At 51.6% G+C, this 26,929-nt stretch overlaps 2 protein-coding genes across 4 annotated transcripts; both read right to left on the bottom strand.

Annotated features, from left to right (window-relative positions):
* LOC110259937 (septin-12-like) lies at positions 2,014-5,633 on the bottom strand. 2 transcript variants are annotated; one of them, XM_021086671.1, is made up of 4 exons: positions 5,511-5,633; positions 3,542-3,638; positions 2,773-2,824; positions 2,014-2,689 (listed from the first exon to the last, which is right to left on the bottom strand). In XM_021086671.1, the coding sequence occupies exons 2-4, from the start codon at positions 3,594-3,596 to the stop codon at positions 2,470-2,472; spliced, it is 327 nt and encodes a 108-aa protein (XP_020942330.1). In that variant the 5' UTR covers positions 3,597-3,638; positions 5,511-5,633; the 3' UTR covers positions 2,014-2,469. The 2 variants fall into 2 exon arrangements, with proteins under 2 accessions (XP_020942330.1, XP_020942329.1); XM_021086670.1 differs by lacking the exons at positions 3,542-3,638; positions 5,511-5,633 and having other exon boundaries at positions 2,773-3,533.
* On the bottom strand, positions 12,330-24,997 carry SEPT12 (septin 12). 2 transcript variants are annotated; one of them, XM_021085714.1, is made up of 10 exons: positions 24,455-24,997; positions 22,765-24,155; positions 20,013-20,138; positions 19,850-19,931; positions 18,864-19,001; positions 18,621-18,738; positions 18,427-18,522; positions 13,854-13,950; positions 13,086-13,137; positions 12,330-13,002 (listed from the first exon to the last, which is right to left on the bottom strand). In XM_021085714.1, exons 2-10 carry the CDS (start codon positions 22,952-22,954, stop codon positions 12,783-12,785), a joined length of 1,119 nt encoding a protein of 372 aa, XP_020941373.1. In that variant the 5' UTR covers positions 22,955-24,155; positions 24,455-24,997; the 3' UTR covers positions 12,330-12,782.

Below are 26,929 nucleotides of genomic sequence, written 5' to 3'. Positions count from 1 at the left end.
CGAATGTGCCCCCCTCCCAGGCAACTTTTGTCAATGTCTAGAAACACCTTGGATTGTCACAACAGGAGGGGTGTTGCTACTGGCATCTAATGGGAGCCCAAGGATGCTGCTGGACTTTCTGCAATGCACAGAGCAGCCCCCACAACAGAGGCCGATCCAGCCCCATACCTCAGTAGTGCCAAGGTTAAGAAACCCTGGTCTATCTGTGAGATCCACTCCTAGAAGGGCAATTACTGAGCCAAAGGGTGTATGCTTTTGACATATTGTAGACGGTGCCACATTGCCCAGGGCTATCCTTAACCTTGGGAGTGTGCTCAGCGGCTCTGTAGCTACACTCCAGCTCCATGTTGGCTGTGGATGGTGTGGGTCCCCATGGGCCCTGGGGCTCCCCGGGGCCTGGAGTCAGCAGCCTTGTGAATTCATTGGGTGAGTGGCTACGGGGCTGGTGCTGCCAGATTCTGAGCACCTGCCATGTGCAGGATGAAGCTGATAGATCTCTGCTCTCACAGAGCTCCCCCTGGACAATGGGGAGACAAACCCGAAAATAAACCAGGTGCTATGTCCACAGAGGGGGCAGTGAGTACGTTGGCCTGGGGAAGTCAAGAGGGCTTCAGGGAGGAGGTGACTTTTAGCAGGTGTGACAGTTAATTTTCTATATCCACTTGCCTGGGCTAAGGGGTGCCCAGATGGCTGGTAAAACATTATTTCTGGGTGTGTCTGCGAGGATGTCTCTGAAGAGATTAGCCTTTAATTCAGTAGACTGAGTAAAAAAGATTGGCCCCCCCCCCCCCCGACATGTGGGCATGATACAATAAACTGAGGGCTTGAATAGAGCAAAAAGGCAGAGAAAGGGTGAGTCTACTGCCTGCTTGAGCCGAAACACCCCTCTTCTGCCCTTGGACGTTCTTGGGAGTTCAGATTCAGGCTGGGACTCAGACCACTGGTTCCAATTCTTGTCTTCAAACCTGACTGAATTATAGCACCAGCTTTCTTGGGGCTCCAGCTTGTAGAGAGATTGTGGGCCTTCTGGGTTCCATCACCTAAGGAGCTGGTTCCTGCAAAAAAAAAAAAAATCTCCGCATATGTACGTCCTGCTGCTTGCATTTCTCTGGAGAACACTAATACAGCCAGGGTCCCACTGCTACGCCCCCCTGACCCTTACCGAGTGCTCCCTGTGTGCTTGCGCCTCATAGGAGCATATGGGTGCGTTGTGTGGGCGTTGGTAAAGTCCATCTCCTTTCAAGGGTTCTAGACGGTCCCGCGAAGAGCTTGCACGCCTTGCAGGTACAGTCTCTACCCTGGACTTGTGTGGTCTCTGCTGTTCTCATCATCTCTGAGAGCTGTTTCTCCAGGCGTGGGAGGCACATTCCATGAGTCACTCTGTTTGGTCCATACAGCAATGCTATGAGAGGCATAGTATCACCCCGGTTTTGGAGTTTCCACTGTGGCTCAGCGAGTTAAGAGTCCGACTAGTATCCATGAGGATGTGGGTTTGATCCCTAGCCTTGCTCAGTGGGTTGAAGATCCGGTGTTGCTGCAAGCTACAGCGTAGGTCGAAGATGCAGCTCAGATCCAGTATTGCTGTGGCTGTGGTGTAGGCTGTGAAGTTGAGGCTCTGATTTGATCCCTAGCCTGGGAATGTCTATATGCGGCAGGTATGGCCCTAAAAAGAAAAAAAAAATATTATCCCTATTGTACAGATGAGGAAAGAGGCCCACAAAAGTAACTTGCCCAAGGTCATATCACACAAGGTCAATGGCAGGGGGCTGATTTTCACATCAGCTTTGTCAGATTCCAAAGTTGGAGCTGTTTTCCCACCATTCTGGTCTGCTGGGGCGGGCAAAGGGGAAGGCAGGAGCAGGGGGCACAGAGTTTGGGGATGATAGCAACGATGGGGAGTTTTTGTTTTTTGGGGGGGCTGCACCCAAGGCACATGGAGGTTCCCAGGCTAGGGGCTGAATCAGAACTGTAGCTGCTGGCCTAGGACACAGCCAGGTCTACAACCTACACCACAGCTCACAGCAGTGTGGGATCTAACCCACTGCGTGAGGCCAGGAATCAAACCTGCATCCTCATGGATACTAGTCGGGTTTGTTAACCACTCACTGAGCCATGACGGGAACTCCAAAGATGGGGAGTTTTTAACTGTTTATGGTGCCCCGTGCCAGGACGGAGGGGTTGGGGACAGCAGAGTGCAATTTAGAATTTGACTCTGGTTCTGGGCAGCAGGCCCGCCCAGATCTTCAAGAAGCCCAAGGGCGGGGGGTCTCACCCTGTCACTTTACAAAGAACTGTATTTTGATTTGAGAAGAGCTGAGAGAAGTCACTTACAAAACACCTTTTGCTTTCAAAGCACAGCTTTTCATAAAAAGCATTGTCCACTTTTAATACATGCTCTGGGACACAGGTGTGTGTTGGGGGACTGCCGAGGACTCGGGGAGCCCCGCGGGCCCTGGGCTGCACCCGTGCTCAGGAGTCCTCGTCTGAGTTGTCCTGGGCCCACCGGCAGACCTTCGTGAGCCCAGGGCTGGTCCGGGGGCTGGCAGGGGTGGGAGTGGGGGCAGGGGCAGGGGCCAGGTTCACCCAGCCAGGCCCACGGGGCAGTGCGTGGCTCTCGTTCAGCCTGATGACGCGGTAGTTCTCGTAGTGGACATTGTGGGTAATGTCCTTCAGGTCTTGGAGGTGGGAGCTGGGAGATGGGCAGCAGGTCAGCTGGACCGGCCATGACGTCGGCGGCACCCCCGCAGTCCCCCAGGTTTCCCACAGGCTCACCGGATGAGCAGGTCTCTTAGGAGGGGGAACTCACAGTGAGCCATGTTCTCCACTGCAAGACAGGACACAGCCCCTGGGCACAGGCTCTGCTCCCTCCCTGCCCTCGGCCAGCACTGAGTAAGCGCCTGCTGCATGCTGCAGGCCGCCCGCCCTGCCCTTCCCCTTTTCTCCCTGTGTTGGCCCACCTTCCACGTTTGCTGGTTCATTCACTCATTCATTGCCGCAGCCACTCATTCATTCATTCCTGTATCCCCGGCCCCGATACAGGCGGCTCCTACAAGGACTTTTGTAGGAGTTGAATCAGTCGGGCTTCCCTCTGTCCCCTGAGGCACCTGCTCCCACCCTCCACTGTGCTCCTCCCATCTGTCCTTGTCTTATCCGCTCTGTGGGCTCAGTGGTCTGGTTGGTCCCACTTCCACTATATCCCCCTGGGAACTACGCCTAGTGTGCCCAGCACATAGTAGGCCCACAGTAAATTCTGCCAAATGAAGAGGGCACCTCCTGGGTACTGGGTATCGTGCAAAGTGGTGGCTCTGTCCCTCTAGCACCCAGTGAGGCCGATGTTACTGTCCTGCTCGTCTGACTGAGAAAACGGAGGCCCAGAGAATTGGGTAACTTGCCAGGGGCCTCCCAGCTGCACAAAGGAACTGGATCCAAAGTCTGCCTGTTTCCTGGCTCTGGGCTTAACCAGGCCAGGCTCTGTGGCAGGGGTAAGGAGGCTGGAGGCAACCCGTTCTGCCCTGAGCCCTCCCCATACCCCTGCACTGACCTTCAATGATGCCCCACTTGGTCTTCCGGCCCAGGACACACCTCCCGTTCACCATGTGCTCTTGGTCGGCCCCAACCACAGCAAAGGGGATCCGGTCCTGCGGGGAAGGGACGAGACAGGAGGGTTGGCCCCCAGAGAGAAGACAGTGCGGTGGGAACCTGCAGGATGCTGTCTTTTGTGGGGAGAGAAAGTGGTACAAGGAGCACAGGTATCTGAAGTCAGAAGATACAATGTCTAATTAGTGCCTCAGTTTCTTCATCTGTAAAATGGGAGTCATGATAGTACTGATGCAAATAACAAGAGCTGGAGAGGATGTGGAGAAAAGGGAACCCTCCTTCTCTGCTGTGGGAATGTAAAGTGGTACAACCACTATGGAGAACAGTACGGAGGGTCCTCAGAAAAATAAAAATAGAACCGCCAAATGATCCAGCAATCCCACTCCTGGGCATATATCCAGACAAAACTACAATTCAAAAAGATGCATGGGAGTTCCTGTTGCAGTGCAGCGGAAACGAATCTGATTAGGAACCATGAGGTTGTGGGTTCGATCCCTGGCCTCGCTCGATGAGTTAATGATCCAGTGTTGCTGTGGTTGTGGTGTAGTCCAGCATCTGTAGCTCTGCTTAGACCCCTAGCCTGGGAAACTCCATATGCCTCAGGTGTGGCCCTAAAAAGCCAAAAAAAAAAAAATGTATGCATCCCTATGTTCATAGAAGCACTATTCATAATAACCAAGACATGGAAACAACCTAAATGTCTATCAACAGATAAATGGATTAAGGAGATGTGGTATGTGGTATATATACATAATGGAATACTACTCAGCCATAAAAAATAGGGAGTTCTCGTTGTGGCTCAGTGTGTTGAGAACTTGACTAGTATCCATTAGGATGGAGGTTCAATCCCTGTAGACTTGCTCAGTGGATTAAGGATCCAGCATTAGGAAAAATTAAAAAAATCATTATTTAAAAAAAAAAAGGATCCAGCATTGCCATGAGCTGTGGTGTAGGCTGGCAGCTGTAGCTCCAATTCGACCCCTAGCCTGGGAACTTCCATATGTAGCAGCTGTGGCCCTAAAAAGACGACAACAAAAAGAACAAAATAATGCCATTTGCAGCAACATGGATGCAACTAGAGATTCTCATACTCAGTGAAATAAGTCAGAAAGACAAAGGCAAATACCATATGATATCAGGTATATGTGGAATATAAAATAGGGCACAAATGAGCCTTTCTACAAAACAGAAACAGACTCTCAGACACGGAGAGCAGACTTGTGGTTGCCAAGGGGGAGGGGGCGGGAGGGGGATGGAGGGGAGTTTGGGGTTAATAGATGCAAACTATTCCATCTAGAATGGATAAGCGATGGGGTTCCACTGTACAGCACAGGGAACTATATCCAATCTCTTTGGAGACAACATGCTAGGGAAAAAGAATATGAGAAAAAGAAATGATATGAGAAATCATATCACTTCACCGTTTAGCAGAAACTAAACATAGTAAATCAACCATAGCCTTTTTTTTTTTCTTTTTGTCTTTTTAGGGCCATATCCGCGTCATGTGGAAGCTCCCAGGCTCGGTATCAAAGTGGAGCTGCAGCTGCCGGTCTACACCACAGCCACAGCAACACCAGATCAGAGCCGTGTCTGCAACCTACACCACAGCTTATGGCAACACCAGATCCTTAACCCACTGAGTGAGGCCAGGGATTGAGCCTGCATCCTCATGGATACTAGTCGGGTTCATTACCAATGAGCCACAATGGGAACTCCTCAACTATACTTTAAAAAAAAAAACCAGCACAAATAAACAAGCAAAAACCCGCAACAATAGTACCCACAGGGCTGTGTGAATCTTTGGGAAGTTCTTAGCATAATTAAGGGGTAAGCAGACACTTGGAGACCAAGTGTCCCTCAGAGCCACTGTCACCATATACCATATATAATCCTGCTCATGTCCAGCCTCTTACCTGTGAAACAGGAAAGGCGATTACCTTCGACCATTATCAAGAGAGTTAGTTTCTGTTCTGTTCTTTTTTTTTTTTAGGGCTGCACCCACGGCATATGGAAGTTACCAGGCCAGGGATCCAATCCGAGCTGCAGGTGGGGGGGGGGGTCTGCCCCACAGCCACAGCAACGCCAGATCTGAGCCTCGTCTGCGACCTACACCACAGCTCACAGCAAACCTGGACCCTTAACCCACTGAGAGAGGCCAGGGACTAGTCAAGATCGTTTCCGCTGGGCCACAACAGGAAGTCCACTAGTCGGGTTCTTAACCCGCTGAACCTCGATTTGAACTCCTATCAGGAAGGTGAAAAGAAAGAATTCTGTAAGGCTCCTGGGCCAAATCGGTCAAGTTCATTGGCAAACAGCCCTGAACTCTCATCCATGCTGCCTTCATGCAACTGCAGCAGAGTTGAGTTTTGCAACAGAGACTCGTAAGCCACTAAGATAAGTCCAAGATACTTATCATTATCTGGCCCTAAACAAAAACAGTTTATTAACGGGTTCCCTTATGGCGCAGTGGGTTAAAGATCCGGTTTTGTCATTGCCGAGGCTTGGGTCACTGCCATGGCATAGGCTGGGAACTTCCACATGCCATGGGAGCAGCCAACAAAACAAAACAAAACAGAACAGATTGCTAAGCCCTGTTATAAATTCTAGTTGTTTACTTGTTCGAGGCCGGAAGTGGAGATTAAACTCTCAAGTGGTGCATGTGGGTTTGTTTTTATTTCTAAGAATTAGGTTTTGATGCAGAATAAATTTTGTTGATAATAATACTACTCTGATTCACCAAGAAGAAAGGAGAAAGGATCCAAATAAACAAAGTAAGAAATGAAAAAGGAGAAATCTCAATGGACCCACTTCAGACATACAATGTAGGAGTTTGGGGATGTTTTTGTTTTTTCTTTTTTAGGGCCGAGCCTGCAGCATATGGAGGTTCCGAGGCCAGGGGTTGAATCAGAGCAGCAGCTGCCAGCTTATACCACAGCCACAGCCACTCAGGATCCTTAACCCACTGAGTGAGGCCAGGGATCAAACCCGCACGCTTATGGATACTAGTCAGGTTCATAACCTGCTGAGCCACAACGGGAACTCTCTGTGCCGGAGTTTTTAAGTCTACATGGCTTTTCATTTCTTTTGGGAGGAGATTTGTTGGGCCATGTAGTAACTTAATGTCTAACCTTTGCAGAACTGCCAGACTGTTTTCCAAAGTGGTTGCACCACTGGATGGTACCACCGGCACATCTTCACCAACACCTGTCATTGTCTGTCCTTTTGATAAAAGCCACAGTAGTGGGTGTGAAGTGGTATCTTATTGCGGTTTTGATTTGCCTTTCCTTCATGACTGACGATATTCAAAGTATTTCCTAGGCTTATGGACCATTTGCATAAATTCTTTGGGGAAATGTCTATTCAATTCCTTTGCCCATTTTTATTTATTTATTTATTTTACTTCATTTTTTTTGTCTTTTTGTCTTTTCTAGCGCCGCACCTGCAGCACATGGAGGTTCCCAGGCTAGGGGTCTAATTGGGGCTGTAGCTTCCAGCCTACACTGGAACCACAGCAACACGGGATCCGAGCGGCATCTGCCACCTACACCACAGCTCACGGCAACGCCAGACCCTTAACCCACTGAGCAAGGCCAGGGATTGAACCCGCAACCTCATGGTTCCTAGTTGGATTCGTTAACCACTGAGCCACAATGGGAACTCCCTTTGCCCATTTTTAAACTGGGTTACCTGTCTTTTTACTGTTGAAATGTTAGAGATCTTTTTTTTTTTTTTTGTCTTTTTTGCTATTTCTTTGGGCTGCTCCCGCAGCATATGGAGGTTCCCAGGCTAGGGGTCGAATCGGAGCTGTAGCCACTGGCCTACGCCAGAGCCACAGCAACGCGGGATCCGAGCCACGTCTGCAACCTACACCACAGCTCACGGCAACACCGGATCATTAACCCACTGAGCAAGGGCAGGGATCGAACCCGCAACCTCATGGTTCCTAGTCAGATTCTTTAACCGCTGAGCCACGATGAGAACTCCTGCATCAACTTCAATTGATTTTTGCTGTACTTGAACTTTGGGCTCAGTGTAACAAACCCGACTTGTATCCATGAGGATGCAGATTCGATCCCTGGCCTCGCTCCATGGGTTAAGGAACCAGCATTGCTGTGAGCTGTGGTGTAGTTCGCAGACACAGCTTGGATCTGGCATTGCTGTGGCTGTGGCATAGGCTGGCAGCTGTAGCTCTGATTCAACCCCTAGCCTGGGAACCTCAATATGCTGCAGATGTGGCCCTAAAAAGACAAAAAAAAAAAAAAAAGCCCACCATTGTTATTTGTGTGTGTGTGTGTGTGTGTATGTAACGTTCCCAGGCCAGGGATTGAACCCATGTGACAGCAACAACCTGAGCCACATCAATGCCAGGCCCTTAACTTGTTCAGCCACTGGGGAACTTCTAAAAATGCTCACTATTGTTAATAGTTAATAGTTCACAATACAGTGACTGTATCATTATAACCTGAACCTGCTTAGGGCACCACACAGAGGAAAACTCCCAACAGCTACAAAAGAGAACAAAACGATCAGAAAAACAACTCCTTACGGGCCCTGGGCACCTGTGGGCAGGCTCCTCTTCACACAACCCTGAGGTAGGAGGTTGGTCAGCGTCACTGCTGGTTTTCCCGAATGAGGAAGTGGATTCTGGAGCATCAGATGACTTGGCTAAAGTCCTGCGGTTAAAAGGCGGCAGAGCTGGACTTTACCAACCATGCTCACTGACCTGGGGCATCCCAGGATGTGTCAGCAGAGGCCTCTGCCCACACCCAGTTGCTTCAGGTCAGGAAGTGCAGAAGAAATCTGTACCTCCGTGACTAGTACACAACTGAGTCTGTGCCAAGCCTGGGTCACCGAAAGCATGGTAAGAGCTTCCAGAACTGGAGGTAAAGTCGTTAGAAGGGAGCAGGACCAACTGTTCCTGGAATACCCATCCCCCTAAAAAAAAAATGATGGCCCTCGGGATCAGGAGCAGGCAGGCTGTGTCAGAATGCAGTGAGAGGAGGTTCCTGGAGGCTGGTGGAGGTGCCAGTTTTGAGGGAGGGTTGAGGCAGGGTGCCCAGGAGCAGAACTAGGGAGTTAGGCCAATGGCTTTCTGTTTGTTTCTCATGGTCACCCTGGTGAGAGGAGATGCTAATTTTCAGGCAAGGGACTGACCTAAGACTTTAAACGTATTCACATTTGCTGAGTAGGGGGTTCTCGCCCCAGGTTAACAAGCCAATCAAGTAAAAAAGGCAACGGAGTGAATTGTCTCCTTCCCATTCTTTTTTTTTTTTTTTTTTTTCTGCTTTTTTAGGGCCGCACCTGTGGCATGTGGAGGTCCCCAGGCCAGGGGTCTAATCAGAGCTGTAGCCACCAGCCTAAGCCACAGCCACAGCAACGCCAGATCCGAGCCGCATCTGCGACCTACACCACAGCTCACGGCAACACTGGATCCTTAACCCACTGATCGAGGCCAGGGATCAAACCCGCAACCTCATGGTTCTTAGTCGGATTCATTAACTACTGCGCCATGACGGGAACCCCTTCTTCCCCATTCTTAACCCTCAACCTGATTGGTCAGTGGGTTTGATCTGTGGCCCAGGAATTTCTGCATGCATGGGTGTGGCCCCCCCAAAATTTAATGATCTTGGGATGGGGATAAGTATGATCCTGGATAACTGCAAGGTGCAGTCAAGAGGGCCTTTTTAGGGGCACACCCACTGCCACATATGGAAGTTCCCAGGCTAGGGGTCGAATCAGAGCTGCAGCTGATGGTCTACACCACAGCTCACAGCAACCCCAGATCCTTTAACCCACTGAGCAAGGCCAGGGATCAAACCGGCATACTCATGGATACCGCTGAGCCACAGTGGGAGCTCCATCACAAGGGTCTTTATAAGAGAAAGGCAGGGGAGTTCCCATTATGGCTCATCAGATTAAGAACCTGACTAGTGTCCATTAGGATGCAAGGTCGATCCCTGGCCTCGCTCAGTGGGTTAAGGATCCGGCATTGCTCTGAGCTGCAGTGTAGGTCACAAATGTGGCTCTGATCCCAAGTTGCTGTGGCTGTGGTGTAGGCCAGCAGCTGCAGCTCCGATTACAGCCCTAGCCTGGGAACTTCCATATGCCTTGGGTCCAGCCCTAAAAAGACAAAAAAAAAGGAGTTCCCGTCATGATGCAGTGGAAATGAATCCGACTAGGAACCATGAGGTTGTGGGTTTGATCCCTGGCCTCACCCAGTGGGTTAAGGATGTGGCATTACTGTGAGCTGTGGTATAGGTCTCAGACATGGCTCAGATCTGGCATCGCTGTGGCTGTGGCTGTGGCTGGCAGCTGTAGCTCTGATTAGACCCCTAGCCTGGGAACCTCCGTATGCCATGGGTGCGGCCCTAAAAAGCAAAAAACTAAAATAAAATGAGGAAGGCAGAAGCAATTTGACCATAGAATGAGAACGGAGGAAGGGCATAGGATACAAGGAGTGCCAGCGGCCTCTAGAAGCAGGTAAGGGCAAGGAAATGGATTCTCCCTTAGAACCTGTAGATTTTGGCTCAGTGATACTCATTTCAGACGCTGATCTCCAGAACTGTAAGGAAGCCTCCAAGTATGTGCTAATTTGTTACAGCAGCTGTAGGAACCTGATACACGTGATTTACTTTCCGGGCCACTCCTGGGGAACAGGTAGGCTGTTTCCTGTTCCTTCCTACACTGGGTACCACAGTCAGTGGTTCTCAACTGAGGCGAATGTGCCCCCCTCCCAGGCAACTTTTGTCAATGTCTAGAAACACCTTGGATTGTCACAACAGGAGGGGTGTTGCTACTGGCATCTAATGGGAGCCCAAGGATGCTGCTGGACTTTCTGCAATGCACAGAGCAGCCCCCACAACAGAGGCCGATCCAGCCCCATACCTCAGTAGTGCCAAGGTTAAGAAACCCTGGTCTATCTGTGAGATCCACTCCTAGAAGGGCAATTACTGAGCCAAAGGGTGTATGCTTTTGACATATTGTAGACGGTGCCACATTGCCCAGGGCTATCCTTAACCTTGGGAGTGTGCTCAGCGGCTCTGTAGCTACACTCCAGCTCCATGTTGGCTGTGGATGGTGTGGGTCCCCATGGGCCCTGGGGCTCCCCGGGGCCTGGAGTCAGCAGCCTTGTGAATTCATTGGGTGAGTGGCTACGGGGCTGGTGCTGCCAGATTCTGAGCACCTGCCATGTGCAGGATGAAGCTGATAGATCTCTGCTCTCACAGAGCTCCCCCTGGACAATGGGGAGACAAACCCGAAAATAAACCAGGTGCTATGTCCACAGAGGGGGCAGTGAGTACGTTGGCCTGGGGAAGTCAAGAGGGCTTCAGGGAGGAGGTGACTTTTAGCAGGTGTGACAGTTAATTTTCTATATCCACTTGCCTGGGCTAAGGGGTGCCCAGATGGCTGGTAAAACATTATTTCTGGGTGTGTCTGCGAGGATGTCTCTGAAGAGATTAGCCTTTAATTCAGTAGACTGAGTAAAAAAGATTGGCCCCCCCCCCCCCGACATGTGGGCATGATACAATAAACTGAGGGCTTGAATAGAGCAAAAAGGCAGAGAAAGGGTGAGTCTACTGCCTGCTTGAGCCGAAACACCCCTCTTCTGCCCTTGGACGTTCTTGGGAGTTCAGATTCAGGCTGGGACTCAGACCACTGGTTCCAATTCTTGTCTTCAAACCTGACTGAATTATAGCACCAGCTTTCTTGGGGCTCCAGCTTGTAGAGAGATTGTGGGCCTTCTGGGTTCCATCACCTAAGGAGCTGGTTCCTGCAAAAAAAAAAAAAATCTCCGCATATGTACGTCCTGCTGCTTGCATTTCTCTGGAGAACACTAATACAGCCAGGGTCCCACTGCTACGCCCCCCTGACCCTTACCGAGTGCTCCCTGTGTGCTTGCGCCTCATAGGAGCATATGGGTGCGTTGTGTGGGCGTTGGTAAAGTCCATCTCCTTTCAAGGGTTCTAGACGGTCCCGCGAAGAGCTTGCACGCCTTGCAGGTACAGTCTCTACCCTGGACTTGTGTGGTCTCTGCTGTTCTCATCATCTCTGAGAGCTGTTTCTCCAGGCGTGGGAGGCACATTCCATGAGTCACTCTGTTTGGTCCATACAGCAATGCTATGAGAGGCATAGTATCACCCCGGTTTTGGAGTTTCCACTGTGGCTCAGCGAGTTAAGAGTCCGACTAGTATCCATGAGGATGTGGGTTTGATCCCTAGCCTTGCTCAGTGGGTTGAAGATCCGGTGTTGCTGCAAGCTACAGCGTAGGTCGAAGATGCAGCTCAGATCCAGTATTGCTGTGGCTGTGGTGTAGGCTGTGAAGTTGAGGCTCTGATTTGATCCCTAGCCTGGGAATGTCTATATGCGGCAGGTATGGCCCTAAAAAGAAAAAAAAAATATTATCCCTATTGTACAGATGAGGAAAGAGGCCCACAAAAGTAACTTGCCCAAGGTCATATCACACAAGGTCAATGGCAGGGGGCTGATTTTCACATCAGCTTTGTCAGATTCCAAAGTTGGAGCTGTTTTCCCACCATTCTGGTCTGCTGGGGCGGGCAAAGGGGAAGGCAGGAGCAGGGGGCACAGAGTTTGGGGATGATAGCAACGATGGGGAGTTTTTGTTTTTTGGGGGGGCTGCACCCAAGGCACATGGAGGTTCCCAGGCTAGGGGCTGAATCAGAACTGTAGCTGCTGGCCTAGGACACAGCCAGGTCTACAACCTACACCACAGCTCACAGCAGTGTGGGATCTAACCCACTGCGTGAGGCCAGGAATCAAACCTGCATCCTCATGGATACTAGTCGGGTTTGTTAACCACTCACTGAGCCATGACGGGAACTCCAAAGATGGGGAGTTTTTAACTGTTTATGGTGCCCCGTGCCAGGACGGAGGGGTTGGGGACAGCAGAGTGCAATTTAGAATTTGACTCTGGTTCTGGGCAGCAGGCCCGCCCAGATCTTCAAGAAGCCCAAGGGCGGGGGGTCTCACCCTGTCACTTTACAAAGAACTGTATTTTGATTTGAGAAGAGCTGAGAGAAGTCACTTACAAAACACCTTTTGCTTTCAAAGCACAGCTTTTCATAAAAAGCATTGTCCACTTTTAATACATGCTCTGGGACACAGGTGTGTGTTGGGGGACTGCCGAGGACTCGGGGAGCCCCGCGGGCCCTGGGCTGCACCCGTGCTCAGGAGTCCTCGTCTGAGTTGTCCTGGGCCCACCGGCAGACCTTCGTGAGCCCAGGGCTGGTCCGGGGGCTGGCAGGGGTGGGAGTGGGGGCAGGGGCAGGGGCCAGGTTCACCCAGCCAGGCCCACGGGGCAGTGCGTGGCTCTCGTTCAGCCTGATGACGCGGTAGTTCTCGTAGTGGACATTGTGGGTAATGTCCTTCAGGTCTTGGAGGTGGGAGCTGGGAGATGGGCAGCAGGTCAGCTGGACCGGCCATGACGTCGGCGGCACCCCCGCAGTCCCCCAGGTTTCCCACAGGCTCACCGGATGAGCAGGTCTCTTAGGAGGGGGAACTCACAGTGAGCCATGTTCTCCACTGCAAGACAGGACACAGCCCCTGGGCACAGGCTCTGCTCCCTCCCTGCCCTCGGCCAGCACTGAGTAAGCGCCTGCTGCATGCTGCAGGCCGCCCGCCCTGCCCTTCCCCTTTTCTCCCTGTGTTGGCCCACCTTCCACGTTTGCTGGTTCATTCACTCATTCATTGCCGCAGCCACTCATTCATTCATTCCTGTATCCCCGGCCCCGATACAGGCGGCTCCTACAAGGACTTTTGTAGGAGTTGAATCAGTCGGGCTTCCCTCTGTCCCCTGAGGCACCTGCTCCCACCCTCCACTGTGCTCCTCCCATCTGTCCTTGTCTTATCCGCTCTGTGGGCTCAGTGGTCTGGTTGGTCCCACTTCCACTATATCCCCTGGGAACTACGCCTAGTGTGCCCAGCACATAGTAGGCCCACAGTAAATTCTGCCAAATGAAGAGGGCACCTCCTGGGTACTGGGTATCGTGCAAAGTGGTGGCTCTGTCCCTCTAGCACCCAGTGAGGCCGATGTTACTGTCCTGCTCGTCTGACTGAGAAAACGGAGGCCCAGAGAATTGGGTAACTTGCCAGGGGCCTCCCAGCTGCACAAAGGAACTGGATCCAAAGTCTGCCTGTTTCCTGGCTCTGGGCTTAACCAGGCCAGGCTCTGTGGCAGGGGTAAGGAGGCTGGAGGCAACCCGTTCTGCCCTGAGCCCTCCCCATACCCCTGCACTGACCTTCAATGATGCCCCACTTGGTCTTCCGGCCCAGGACACACCTCCCGTTCACCATGTGCTCTTGGTCGGCCCCAACCACAGCAAAGGGGATCCGGTCCTGCGGGGAAGGGACGAGACAGGAGGGTTGGCCCCCAGAGAGAAGACAGTGCGGTGGGAACCTGCAGGATGCTGTCTTTTGTGGGGAGAGAAAGTGGTACAAGGAGCACAGGTATCTGAAGTCAGAAGATACAATGTCTAATTAGTGCCTCAGTTTCTTCATCTGTAAAATGGGAGTCGTGATAGTACTGATGCAAATAACAAGAGCTGGAGAGGATGTGGAGAAAAGGGAACCCTCCTTCTCTGCTGTGGGAATGTAAAGTGGTACAACCACTATGGAGAACAGTACGGAGGGTCCTCAGAAAAATAAAAATAGAACCGCCAAATGATCCAGCAATCCCACTCCTGGGCATATATCCAGACAAAACTACAATTCAAAAAGATGCATGGGAGTTCCTGTTGCAGTGCAGCGGAAACGAATCTGATTAGGAACCATGAGGTTGTGGGTTCGATCCCTGGCCTCGCTCGATGAGTTAATGATCCAGTGTTGCTGTGGTTGTGGTGTAGTCCAGCATCTGTAGCTCTGCTTAGACCCCTAGCCTGGGAAACTCCATATGCCTCAGGTGTGGCCCTAAAAAGCCAAAAAAAAAAAAATGTATGCATCCCTATGTTCATAGAAGCACTATTCATAATAACCAAGACATGGAAACAACCTAAATGTCTATCAACAGATAAATGGATTAAGGAGATGTGGTATGTGGTATATATACATAATGGAATACTACTCAGCCATAAAAAATAGGGAGTTCTCGTTGTGGCTCAGTGTGTTGAGAACTTGACTAGTATCCATTAGGATGGAGGTTCAATCCCTGTAGACTTGCTCAGTGGATTAAGGATCCAGCATTAGGAAAAATTAAAAAAATCATTATTTAAAAAAAAAAAGGATCCAGCATTGCCATGAGCTGTGGTGTAGGCTGGCAGCTGTAGCTCCAATTCGACCCCTAGCCTGGGAACTTCCATATGTAGCAGCTGTGGCCCTAAAAAGACGACAACAAAAAGAACAAAATAATGCCATTTGCAGCAACATGGATGCAACTAGAGATTCTCATACTCAGTGAAATAAGTCAGAAAGACAAAGGCAAATACCATATGATATCAGGTATATGTGGAATATAAAATAGGGCACAAATGAGCCTTTCTACAAAACAGAAACAGACTCTCAGACACGGAGAGCAGACTTGTGGTTGCCAAGGGGGAGGGGGCGGGAGGGGGATGGAGGGGAGTTTGGGGTTAATAGATGCAAACTATTCCATCTAGAATGGATAAGCGATGGGGTTCCACTGTACAGCACAGGGAACTATATCCAATCTCTTTGGAGACAACATGCTAGGGAAAAAGAATATGAGAAAAAGAAATGATATGAGAAATCATATCACTTCACCGTTTAGCAGAAACTAAACATAGTAAATCAACCATAGCCTTTTTTTTTTTCTTTTTGTCTTTTTAGGGCCATATCCGCGTCATGTGGAAGCTCCCAGGCTCGGTATCAAAGTGGAGCTGCAGCTGCCGGTCTACACCACAGCCACAGCAACACCAGATCAGAGCCGTGTCTGCAACCTACACCACAGCTTATGGCAACACCAGATCCTTAACCCACTGAGTGAGGCCAGGGATTGAGCCTGCATCCTCATGGATACTAGTCGGGTTCATTACCAATGAGCCACAATGGGAACTCCTCAACTATACTTTAAAAAAAAAAACCAGCACAAATAAACAAGCAAAAACCCGCAACAATAGTACCCACAGGGCTGTGTGAATCTTTGGGAAGTTCTTAGCATAATTAAGGGGTAAGCAGACACTTGGAGACCAAGTGTCCCTCAGAGCCACTGTCACCATATACCATATATAATCCTGCTCATGTCCAGCCTCTTACCTGTGAAACAGGAAAGGCGATTACCTTCGACCATTATCAAGAGAGTTAGTTTCTGTTCTGTTCTTTTTTTTTTTAGGGCTGCACCCACGGCATATGGAAGTTACCAGGCCAGGGATCCAATCCGAGCTGCAGGTGGGGGGGGGGGTCTGCCCCACAGCCACAGCAACGCCAGATCTGAGCCTCGTCTGCGACCTACACCACAGCTCACAGCAAACCTGGACCCTTAACCCACTGAGAGAGGCCAGGGACTAGTCAAGATCGTTTCCGCTGGGCCACAACAGGAAGTCCACTAGTCGGGTTCTTAACCCGCTGAACCTCGATTTGAACTCCTATCAGGAAGGTGAAAAGAAAGAATTCTGTAAGGCTCCTGGGCCAAATCGGTCAAGTTCATTGGCAAACAGCCCTGAACTCTCATCCATGCTGCCTTCATGCAACTGCAGCAGAGTTGAGTTTTGCAACAGAGACTCGTAAGCCACTAAGATAAGTCCAAGATACTTATCATTATCTGGCCCTAAACAAAAACAGTTTATTAACGGGTTCCCTTATGGCGCAGTGGGTTAAAGATCCGGTTTTGTCATTGCCGAGGCTTGGGTCACTGCCATGGCATAGGCTGGGAACTTCCACATGCCATGGGAGCAGCCAACAAAACAAAACAAAACAGAACAGATTGCTAAGCCCTGTTATAAATTCTAGTTGTTTACTTGTTCGAGGCCGGAAGTGGAGATTAAACTCTCAAGTGGTGCATGTGGGTTTGTTTTTATTTCTAAGAATTAGGTTTTGATGCAGAATAAATTTTGTTGATAATAATACTACTCTGATTCACCAAGAAGAAAGGAGAAAGGATCCAAATAAACAAAGTAAGAAATGAAAAAGGAGAAATCTCAATGGACCCACTTCAGACATACAATGTAGGAGTTTGGGGATGTTTTTGTTTTTTCTTTTTTAGGGCCGAGCCTGCAGCATATGGAGGTTCCGAGGCCAGGGGTTGAATCAGAGCAGCAGCTGCCAGCTTATACCACAGCCACAGCCACTCAGGATCCTTAACCCACTGAGTGAGGCCAGGGATCAAACCCGCACGCTTATGGATACTAGTCAGGTTCATAACCTGCTGAGCCACAACGGGAACTCTCTGTGCCGGAGTTTTTAAGTCTACATGGCTTTTCATTTCTTTTGGGAGGAGATTTGTTGGGCCATGTAGTAACTTAATGTCTAACCTTTGCAGAACTGCCAGACTGTTTTCCAAAGTGGTTGCACCACTGGATTGTACCACCGGCACATCTTCACCAACACCTGTCATTGTCTGTCCTTTTGATAAAAGCCACAGTAGTGGGTGTGAAGTGGTATCTTATTGCGGTTTTGATTTGCCTTTCCTTCATGACTGACGATATTCAAAGTATTTCCTAGGCTTATGGACCATTTGCATAAATTCTTTGGGGAAATGTCTATTCAATTCCTTTGCCCATTTTTATTTATTTATTTATTTTACTTCATTTTTTTTGTCTTTTTGTCTTTTCTAGCGCCGCACCTGCAGCACATGGAGGTTCCCAGGCTAGGGGTCTAATTGGGGCTGTAGCTTCCAGCCTACACTGGAACCACAGCAACACGGGATCCGAGCGGCATCTGCCACCTACACCACAGCTCACGGCAACGCCAGACCCTTAACCCACTGAGCAAGGCCAGGGATTGAACCCGCAACCTCATGGTTCCTAGTTGGATTCGTTAACCACTGAGCCACAATGGGAACTCCCTTTGCCCATTTTTAAACTGGGTTACCTGTCTTTTTACTGTTGAAATGTTAGAGATCTTTTTTTTTTTTTTGTCTTTTTTGCTATTTCTTTGGGCTGCTCCCGCAGCATATGGAGGTTCCCAGGCTAGGGGTCGAATCGGAGCTGTAGCCACTGGCCTACGCCAGAGCCACAGCAACGCGGGATCCGAGCCACGTCTGCAACCTACACCACAGCTCACGGCAACACCGGATCATTAACCCACTGAGCAAGGGCAGGGACTGAACCCGCAACCTCATGGTTCCTAGTCGGATTCGTTAACCACTGCCCCACGACGGGAACTCCATGAAATGTTAGAGTTCTTTATGTATTCAGGATACAAGTCCCTTATATATCATTTGCAAACATTTTCTCCCATTCTGGGGATTGTCAATATGACCTATTTCTTTTCTTTCTTTCTTTGTTTTTTTTTAGGACCACACCTGCGGCATATGGAGGTTCCCAGGCTAGGGATCTAATCAGAGCTGTAGCTGCCAGCCTACACCACAGCCACAGCAACACAGGATCCGAGCCACCTCTGCGACCTACACCACAACTCACATCAATGCCGGATCCTTAACCCACTAAGCGAGGCCAGGGATTGAACCCGCAACCTCATGGTTCCTAGTCAGATTTGTTTCCACTGCACCATGATGGGAACTCCAATATGGCCTATTTCTTGCTCACCTTGATGGATGGGGGAAAAATGTGTACTTGCTACAAGTATATGAACTTTCCCCAAGTTGCAGAGAGAGAGAGGGAGACAACTCTTGAGATGGGAAGGATGAGTGGGGAGCAAATCACCCAGCCGCCAGCCTCCCCGCCTCCCACGGGCTCCTACCCGGATCCTGCTGTTGAGGATCCTATCGTTGATGTCCTCGTCGAAGCCCTTCTGCGGGTACACCTCGATGCCGTGAGTCTTCAGGTTGTGCTGGATCTGCAGACCATGTCCCGGTGATATCGGCCCACCCTGTACACGCTGCCAGCCCTCCCCAGCCCCGCCAACCCCAGCCTTGCCCCAGGCGCCCAGATCACCCTGCGCCTGAAGGCCTCTCGCTCCTCAATGGTCAGGCTGTCGGCCCGGGCGATCACCGGCACCACGTTCACAGTCCGGCAGAGCCGCTGTAGGAACTCAATGTCCAGGGGCCGCAGGCTGCCCAGGCAGGGCAGGGATGGCACTGAGCGTATGCCAAGGGGGTGCCAGCCCACAGCCCTTGCTGGGGGCCCCTCCTCCTCCCCATGCAGGTGGCCCTCCAGCCGCTGGCCCAGCCCCCTCACCAGTGCCCGGTGGGCGGCACAAAGTACACGCAGCAGTGCACCCGGGTGTCAGGGATGTGTCGCTGGCGAGTGATGAGGATCTCTTCCTGCAGGTACTGCTCGTACTGCTTATTGATGTAGCCCAGGATGGGGTCCCAGCTGGGGCGGGAGATGCCGACCTCAGAATCTCTTTGCAAGCCCCCGCCTCCCTTGTTTGCCGGGGATGCCGGACTGTCAGTCCCACACACCCTGAGGCCCTTGGTCCCTCGAGTATCCTCCCCCCCGACCCTAAATCATTAGGGACGCCTGCCGCTCTTGAGCTGAGGCCTCAGCTTCTCTTCCGTAAAAAGAGTACAGCGCCTGCGTTCCAGGGGAAGCATGAGCATTAACAGAGCAGCGGCTGCAGCCCTGCAGCCCGTTCAAACCACCAGGGACTCTCCCTCTGTTGTTGCAAGCGTTTCCTGGCTCCCTGGGTCCTTTTCCTCACAGGGCTACTGGCAACATCGTAGCTACAAATGATCCTTTCCAAACCAGGAGTCAGATTGCATCCTTTTTCTGCTTAGACTCCAATGGGCAAAGATTATGCCAGAGTCCTTCTGTTGCCCTGTGTGTGTGTGTTTGTGTATGTGTGTGAGACCTCACTGAGAACCCAGCACAACTCTGGGGGGGGGGAGTGCCATCACCCCCAAGATACAAAGCAGGAAGCCGAGGCTCAGAGAGCTCCCGCAGCTAGTCTGAGGATATGCAGCTGGGAGGTGGTCTAACCCAGGGGTCCTGACTCTGGAGGGTGGGCTCCTGTTACCTCCCAAGCGCATACTGTGTGCCAGGCAGGAAGCCGGGACATTTATATACTTGGCTCCCTTCACTCTTGTAGGGAGGGTTGCACACACCCATTGTAGAGATGAATAAACTGAGCCTCAAAGCAGCCAGGTTGGCCCAGGCCTGGATGTTTCCCAGAGCCCAGAGGAGGGTGGGCAGGGCCCTCACCCGCCCCCCCCAGGACCCACCACTTGTCATTGTTGATCTGGTCCCCAAAGCCGGGTGTGTCAGTCACCGTCAGCTTCAGCTTCACGCCGTTCTCCTCGATGACTGCAGTGGGGGAGCAGAGGCGGAGAGATTGGGCCTGGGGGGGTGCGGGGGGTGGGGGTGGGAGGTGCGGGGCTCACTCACCATGGGTTACCGAGTGCAGCTGCAGCGTCTGGGGAGTGGGCCCCCCCAGGCCTGGCAGGGTGGATTTCCACATCTTGGACTTGAAGAGCGTGTTCACCATGGTGGACTTGCCCAGCCCGCTCTGTCCTGCAGGTGACCATGTGGCAGCAACAGGGATGGGTGTGTGAGGCTTGCTTCTGAAACTCTTAAATTGTTGTAGAAAGTGAACTATGGAGTTCCCTGGCAGAGCAGCAGGTTAAGGACCTGGCACTGACACGGCTGTGGGGCAGGTGGTACCTGTGGCACAGGTTCGATCCCTGGCCCGAGGCCTTTCACCTGCTGTGGTCGTGGGCTCCCCCAAATTAACATTAACCATTGAAAAGGTACGCTTCAGTGGCACTGAGTACATTCACAACGTCAGGCAACCACACCCCTATTTAGCTCCAGAACAGTTTCATCACCCAAAAGAAAGTATACCCACGAGGGACTCCCTCCCCCTCCCTCGAATGCCTGGCAACCCCTCAGCTGCTTTCTATCTATGGATATGTCTATTTTGGACATTTCAGATAAATGGAATCATGTAATATTTATCCTGTGTCTGGAAGCTCCCTCTCAGCTTCATGTTTTCAAGGTTCATCCACATCATAGCGTGTACCAGGAGTTCATTCTTTTTCATGGCTAAATACTATTCCATTGGGTGGATAGACCACATGGAGTTTATTCCTCCCATCAATGGGTAGGTTGATGTATTTTTGTTTTCCTTTTTTGTTGTCCCTGTGGCATGTGGCATTCCAGGCCAGGGATCAGATCCAAGCTGCCATTCTTTTTTGTTTTCTTTTCTTTTTTGGCTTTTTAGGGCCAGACTGTGGCATATGGAAGCTCCCAGACTAGGGGTCAAATTGGATCTACAGCTGCCAGCCTACGCCACAGCCACAGCAATGCAGGATCCGAGCTGCCTCTAGGACCTACACCACAGCTCATGGCCACTGAGGATCCTTAACCCACCAAGTGAGGCCAGGAATCAAACTTGCAACCTCATGGATATGAGTCAGATTCATTTCCACTGCGCCACAGTGGGAACTCCCAAGCTGCAGTTTCTCGACCACAACTGTGGCAACACCAAATCCTTAACCCACTGTGCTGGGCTGGGAATCAAACCAGCACCCTGGTGCTCCAGAGAGGCCACCAATCCTGTGGCGCCACAGTGGGAACTCCTGGGTCGCCGTATTTTACAAAGTTAACCACGTGTGTATGCAGCTCCAAATCAGGAGACAGAACACATTTCTACCCTCAAGTCCACTCCTGCCTCAACAGAGTAACTGCTAACGCAGCCCCAGGGGCTACACTCCCCTGAGTGCATCGGCAAGGAGCAGCGCAGCCCCCCTTCCCCTGGGGATCCCACAGCACCTGCTCTTCCACTCCTGGCTTCTTTGAGTGGGTGCTGCTCCGTGAGAATCCCCCTGCTGCCCATGCCTGTAGACGGTCCATTCTCCCTGCCTCGGGGGCTTCTCAAACCCCGAGGCCCATGCCCCAGGGTAGGAAACATCCTACTTCCCAGGGCAGGGCACTCCTTTGTGCCTCTAACTGAAACTGTCTGTTGGGCTGTGCTGTCCAATACAGGAGCCACTCCTGGCTATTGCCACTGGCAGTTCGGCCATCTGCCAATCTGAACTGAGATGTTCCCTCAGTGGAAAAGGACAAACCACATTTTGAAGTTCCTGTTGTGGCTCAGCAGGTTAAGAATCCAGCTAGTATCCAGGAAGATGCAGGTTGCAAGCTGCACCACAGGTCACGGATTCAGCTTGGATCCTGTGGTGCTGTGGCTGTGGTACAGGCCAGCAGCTGCAGCTCAGAATAAACCCCTAGCCTGGGAATTTCTACATGCTGCAGGTGCGGCCCTGAAAAAAAAAAAAAAAAGGCAAACCATATTTTGCAGACCTGGGCTGACAAAAAGAACTGTAAACAATCTCATGAAAAATGTTTTTTATGGATTACATGTCAAGACGACAGTATTTCAGAATGCACTGGTTAAATTAAAAAAAAATGATTACAAGTAATATCCTGGGGTTCCTGCTGTGGTGCAGTGGGTTAAGGATTCAGCATTGCTGCAGCTGTGGTGTAGCTTGCAGCTACTGCTCAGATTCAATCCCTGGCCCGGGAACTTGCATATGCTGTGGGTGTAGCCATAACAAAAAAAAAAAAAAATAATTTCTCCTTTTTTTTTTTTCTGCTCTACCTGTAGCATGCCGAATTTTTGGGCCAGGCATCAACCTCTGCTGCAGCAGTGACCCTTGTCACAGCAGTGATAATGCTGGATCCTTAACCTTCTGAGCCACCAGGGAACTCCTCTCTTTACTATTTTATTTTATTTTTTGTCTTTTTAGGGCTGCACCCACAGCATGTAGAGGTTCCCAGGCTAGGGGTCAAAACAGAGCTGTAGTTGCTGGCCTACACCACAGCCACAGCAAAGCAGGATCCGAGCTGAGTCAGCAACCTACACCACAGCTCATGGCAACACCGGATCCTTAACCCACTGAGCAAGGCCAGGCATCGAAACTGCATCCTCATGGATGCAAGTCAGGTTCGCTTCTGCTGAGCTGCCCTGGGCCTTCCTTCATGTTTCCCAGATTTTCAGCTACATCACTCCTGTGAGGTACAACTCCCAGGCCCATGCTACAGATGGGGAGACTGAGGCTCCGAGAGGTGACACATCCAGGCCACAGGGTGGCGTCCACTGGTCTGTCCTCCTGGGAGCCCCCAGCCCCTCCCTTACCTACCACCATGATGTTGAACTCAAACCCCATCTTCATGGCCTTGATCTTCAGTTGATCCAGCACAGCCTCGATGCCCACATATCCAAGCATCTCGCAAGGTGGGCTCTCGGGGCTGGAGGCCTGTGGCAAGCAGGGGGAGGAGGACCGCCGCAGGGGGTCCATGGGGCCAGGAACTACGGTGCCTGTCATGTGGGGTGGGGGGAGGGTGTCATTGGGGCTCTAGAGGGGGACCACCCAAGTTCTCGCGTCTGAACCCTGACTCCTGAGCCCTGCTCTCAGGCACTCCAATATTTTACACCCCCGATCCATGTATCCTGCAAGCACCCCCAGCCCCACGGGGTGTGGCAAGGGGTACATGGGGGGTACCTGAAGCCCCTTCCTGAGATGCAGCAGCCCCACAGTGCATCACGTCCTCCCCCCAGCACCCCACCAGCCCAGGCAGGTTCCCTGCCCAGATGCTCCTGCAGCTGAGTGTGGTCAGTGTGGAAGAACCCAGGGGCTGGACCCCTGGGGGACAGAGAGAGAGAGAAGCAGACTCATGTGGCACCTGGTGGCTTTGGGTTCCTGTGGCAGCTCTGTGGGGCTGCCCTGTCCTGGCAGACCCTGGTGTGTGTGGTGAGGGTGACAGTTAACTGAAGAATCTGAGTTCCACAGCTTCCTGTGACCCCCACAGAGGGCCAAGGACAGGGACAGTTAAGCTCCTCCTCCAGGTTACTATGCTGTAACCTTCACAATGACCCCAGCCTAGTTCACAGGAACCCAGGCCCCCAGGGCAGCTCCCGCAGCTGGTAAAGTTATTACCACCCCCAGTTTACAGATAAGAGAGGGTTCAGGAGTTCCCGCTGTGGCGCAGTGGGTTAATGATCAATACAGTTTGTCTCTGTGGAGGTGCCGGTTCACCGGCTCCGTGGGTTAAGGATCCAGCATTGCTGCAGCAAAGGTCACAGTTCCGGCTTGGATTCGATCCCTGGCCCAGGAACTTCCACTTGCTGTTGGTGAGGCTGAAAAAAAAAAAGAAAAAACCAAAGAGAGTCCAGTGAGTGGTTCAAGGGCACCCGAAGAGGAAGTGGCGGGGCCAGGATTGGAGTCCATGTACTTACCCTCCAAAGCCTCTTCTCTTGTCGCCGCGAACATCCAGGTTTCTGGTATATCTTCGGGATTTTAAGTCCTGGCAACTCTGGGCCCTGCTGCTACCTGACATGAGCTGCCCTCTTCGGAGGGCATGTGCTCTCCAGTTTGCCACAGTCTTCACCTCTCCCTAATGTCTCCCTGACAGGTTGTTTCTTAGACCAGGTCCGTCTCCCTCAGGTAGTCCTCTCTCACCTATTTCCTGGCACCCGCATTTGCAAGTCCTGAGCAATCCTCTGTCTCAGATGATGGCAAATGCTTTCTGTAAAAGGCCAGACAGTATCAGTTTTACGTTTGCCAATCCCAAGATCTCTGCTGTGACTACTCTTTGGCTCTGCCACTGCAGTGTGAAAACAGCCACAGGTAAAGGGACGGGAGGGCCAGTTGGACTATTTCCAAAAGCAGGCGGTGGGCTGCCACCCCGGCTCTGTCCGCTGGGACTCAGCAATGCTGCCCTGATCCACTCATCTGAACTGTCCTGAGCCCCGACAGCCTCTGTCCCTCCCAGCCCTTGCCCTTCTGTTCCCCCATCTTCTATATGTCTAAGAACAGAGGCTTCACCTTCACTTTCAAGACCTGGAGTCAGGGCCATTCCCGCTGGCTCTTGGAGAACTCAGTGTGGCTGGCCTCCTCATTAGCACAGAGAAGAACATTCTGCACAGGTGACCAAACAGCACCGGTGACAGGGGGACCCACCTTGCACAGGTGGGGATTCTGCCTCTGGGAACACTCCCTAAGGAAAGAAGCTTCGCTGCCGAGAAAACGCTTTCTCCAGGAGAAGCATCACACCTGAGTGGCGTGGGATTCTGGAAACTGGGTGGAGGGGGGAAGGGAAGCCTGAGGGGATGCCCACGGGGACTGCGGACCAGAGGGTCAGGCCCACTCAAGGCGCTCTTGGTCTTGAGGACTGGGAAAACGAAAGCCGAGGTAAAGTGATCAGAGTGGGGATGGCAGGTGAATCCCAACGTCCCCAAAGCACCAACACCAGAGGGACTTGGAGTTCCTTTCATGGCTCAGCGGTTAACAAACCTGACTAGCATCCATGAGGACCCAAGTTTGATCCCTGGCCTCGCTCAGTGGGTTAAGGATCTGCGGTTGCCGTGAGCTGTGGTGTAGGTTGCAGATGCGGCTCAGATCCCATGTTGCTGTGGCTGTGGTGTAGGCTGGCAGCTGTAGCTCTGATTTGACTTCTAGCCTGGGAACCTCTATATGCCTCGGGTGTTGCCCCCCCCCAAAGAAAAAGGACCAGAGAGACTCCCTTGCACCCATAGGTTGGGTGAGAGTAAGCCCCACCCTCCAGTGCACTCACAGTGCCACGGGAGCCTGTGTCATTCAACCCTCAGAGCCGCCCGAGGCCGGGGACTCCACACACCCTCTTCACAGATGGGGGAACTGAGCAGAGGGGTCAGGGGCCGGGCCCTGGTCACACACTGGTGGGTGTCAAGGGCTGGGAGCAGGACCGCAGGCTGGGGTCTGACCTGCCTGACACGTGTCCTGCCATGACCTCCCCCCATCACTGCTCTGCTTGGGTCTGGGGGCTCCATGTGTGGTTTTTGTCACTGAAGATGATAAGAAACAGTGGACAGAAGACTGAGGGTCGGCAGGGAGAGGAGGGGCTGAGGGTCTCCTGCCCACCTGGCCAGGCCAAGTGGCGGGTAGAGGCCACTGCTGGCAACCTCCCTCCCGGCTTTTTTTTTTTTTTTTAATTGTAATAAATTCACACAACATAAAGTGAATTTAAAGGGAGCAGATCAGTGGCGTTTAGTATATTCGCAGTGTTGCAAAACCACCACCTCTTTTAGTTTCCTGACATGTTCGCTGCCCCAAATGGAAATTCCACCACCCCCAGGCACCCCCTCCTCATTCCCCCTGCCCCCAGCCTTGGCAAACACTGACTACTTCCTGTCTCTATGGACTTACTTCTTCTGAACATTTCAAATAAATGGAATCACATACCACATCACCTTTTGTGTCTGGCTTCTTCCACTGAGCATGTGTTCAAGGTTCATCCACATTATAGCCTGTGTCAGAGCTTCATCCCTTTTTCATGGCTGAGTAATATTCAGTCACATGGGGAGATGATGTGGTATTTCTTCATTCGTCAGTTGATGGATATTTTGGGATGTTTCCATTTTTTGGCTATTATGAAAAATGCTGCTGGGAACATTTGTATATAGGTTTCTGTGTGGACATTTTTCTTTGTTTTTTAGGGCTGCACCTGAGACACATGGAGGTTCCCAGGCTAGGGATCCAGAGTTATAGCTGCTGGCCTACACGACAGCCATAGTAACAAGGGATCAAGCCGTGTCTGTAACCTACACCGCCACCAACGCTGGATCCTCGACCCACTAAGCGAGGCCAGGGATCAAACCTGCAACCTCATGGTTCCTAGTCGGCTTTGTTTCTGCTGCACTATGAACTCCCTATGTGGACATGTTTTAAATCTCTTGGGTACATATATCTAAGAGCGGAATTGATGGGTCCTACGATAACATTATGCATAACTTTTTAAGGACCTGCCAGACTCCCCCACCGTGGCTGCCCCCCCCCTTGGCAGTGGGAGTCAGAGGTCTCAGAATGGGCTGGCGGGGATGGAGGGCGTAGGATGGGGATCCAGCGTAGGCGGTGCTGTACCATGGTGGTTCAGGGCTCTGGGATTCAGTTCTGATTTCTCTGCGCACACGGGTGGTTGGCAGAATGATGGTGCCCAAAGATGTTCCCATCTGAGTCCCTGGGACCTGTGAGGATGTTACCTTATGGGGCAAAAGGGACTCTGCAGATGTGATTAAGGATTCTGATGGGGAGATTATCCTGCGGGCCAGTGTAATCACCGGGGTCCTTCTGACAGGGGGGCTTGAGGACAGATGCAGAGAAGGTGTGAGGGTGAAGGGGAGGCAGGTGGGGCGGGAAACAAGGGAGGTGGGTGGGTGGCCTCTGGAGCTGGAAACGCCCAGGAAGGGATTCTCCCCTGGGACCTTGGCGAGGAATGTGGCCCTGCCCACCCTTTAAGACTCTGACCTCCAGAACTCTGAAGCT

This window comes from Sus scrofa, chromosome 3, assembly GCF_000003025.6.
Source record: "Sus scrofa isolate TJ Tabasco breed Duroc chromosome 3, Sscrofa11.1, whole genome shotgun sequence".
Lineage (NCBI taxonomy): Eukaryota > Metazoa > Chordata > Mammalia > Artiodactyla > Suidae > Sus > Sus scrofa.
Note: the sequence above shows the minus strand (reverse complement) of the source record. Positions and strands in the feature narration are given on the sequence as shown.

Coding starts and splice junctions, on each gene's coding strand:
- LOC110259937 (XM_021086670.1), bottom strand. CDS start 2,978: ATGAACCAGCAAACGTGGAAGGTGGGCCAACACAGGGAGAAAAGGGGA. Junction 2,690..2,772: donor CTAAGAGACCTGCTCATCCG/GTGAGCCTGTGG, acceptor CCCATCTCCCAG/CTCCCACCTCCAAGACCTGA.
- SEPT12 (XM_021085714.1), bottom strand. CDS start 22,954: ATGACAGGCACCGTAGTTCCTGGCCCCATGGACCCCCTGCGGCGGTCC. Junction 19,932..20,012: donor GCTGCACTCGGTAACCCATG/GTGAGTGAGCCC, acceptor CCCCCACTGCAG/TCATCGAGGAGAACGGCGTG. Junction 18,523..18,620: donor GAGAGGCCTTCAGGCGCAGG/GTGATCTGGGCG, acceptor CATGGTCTGCAG/ATCCAGCACAACCTGAAGAC.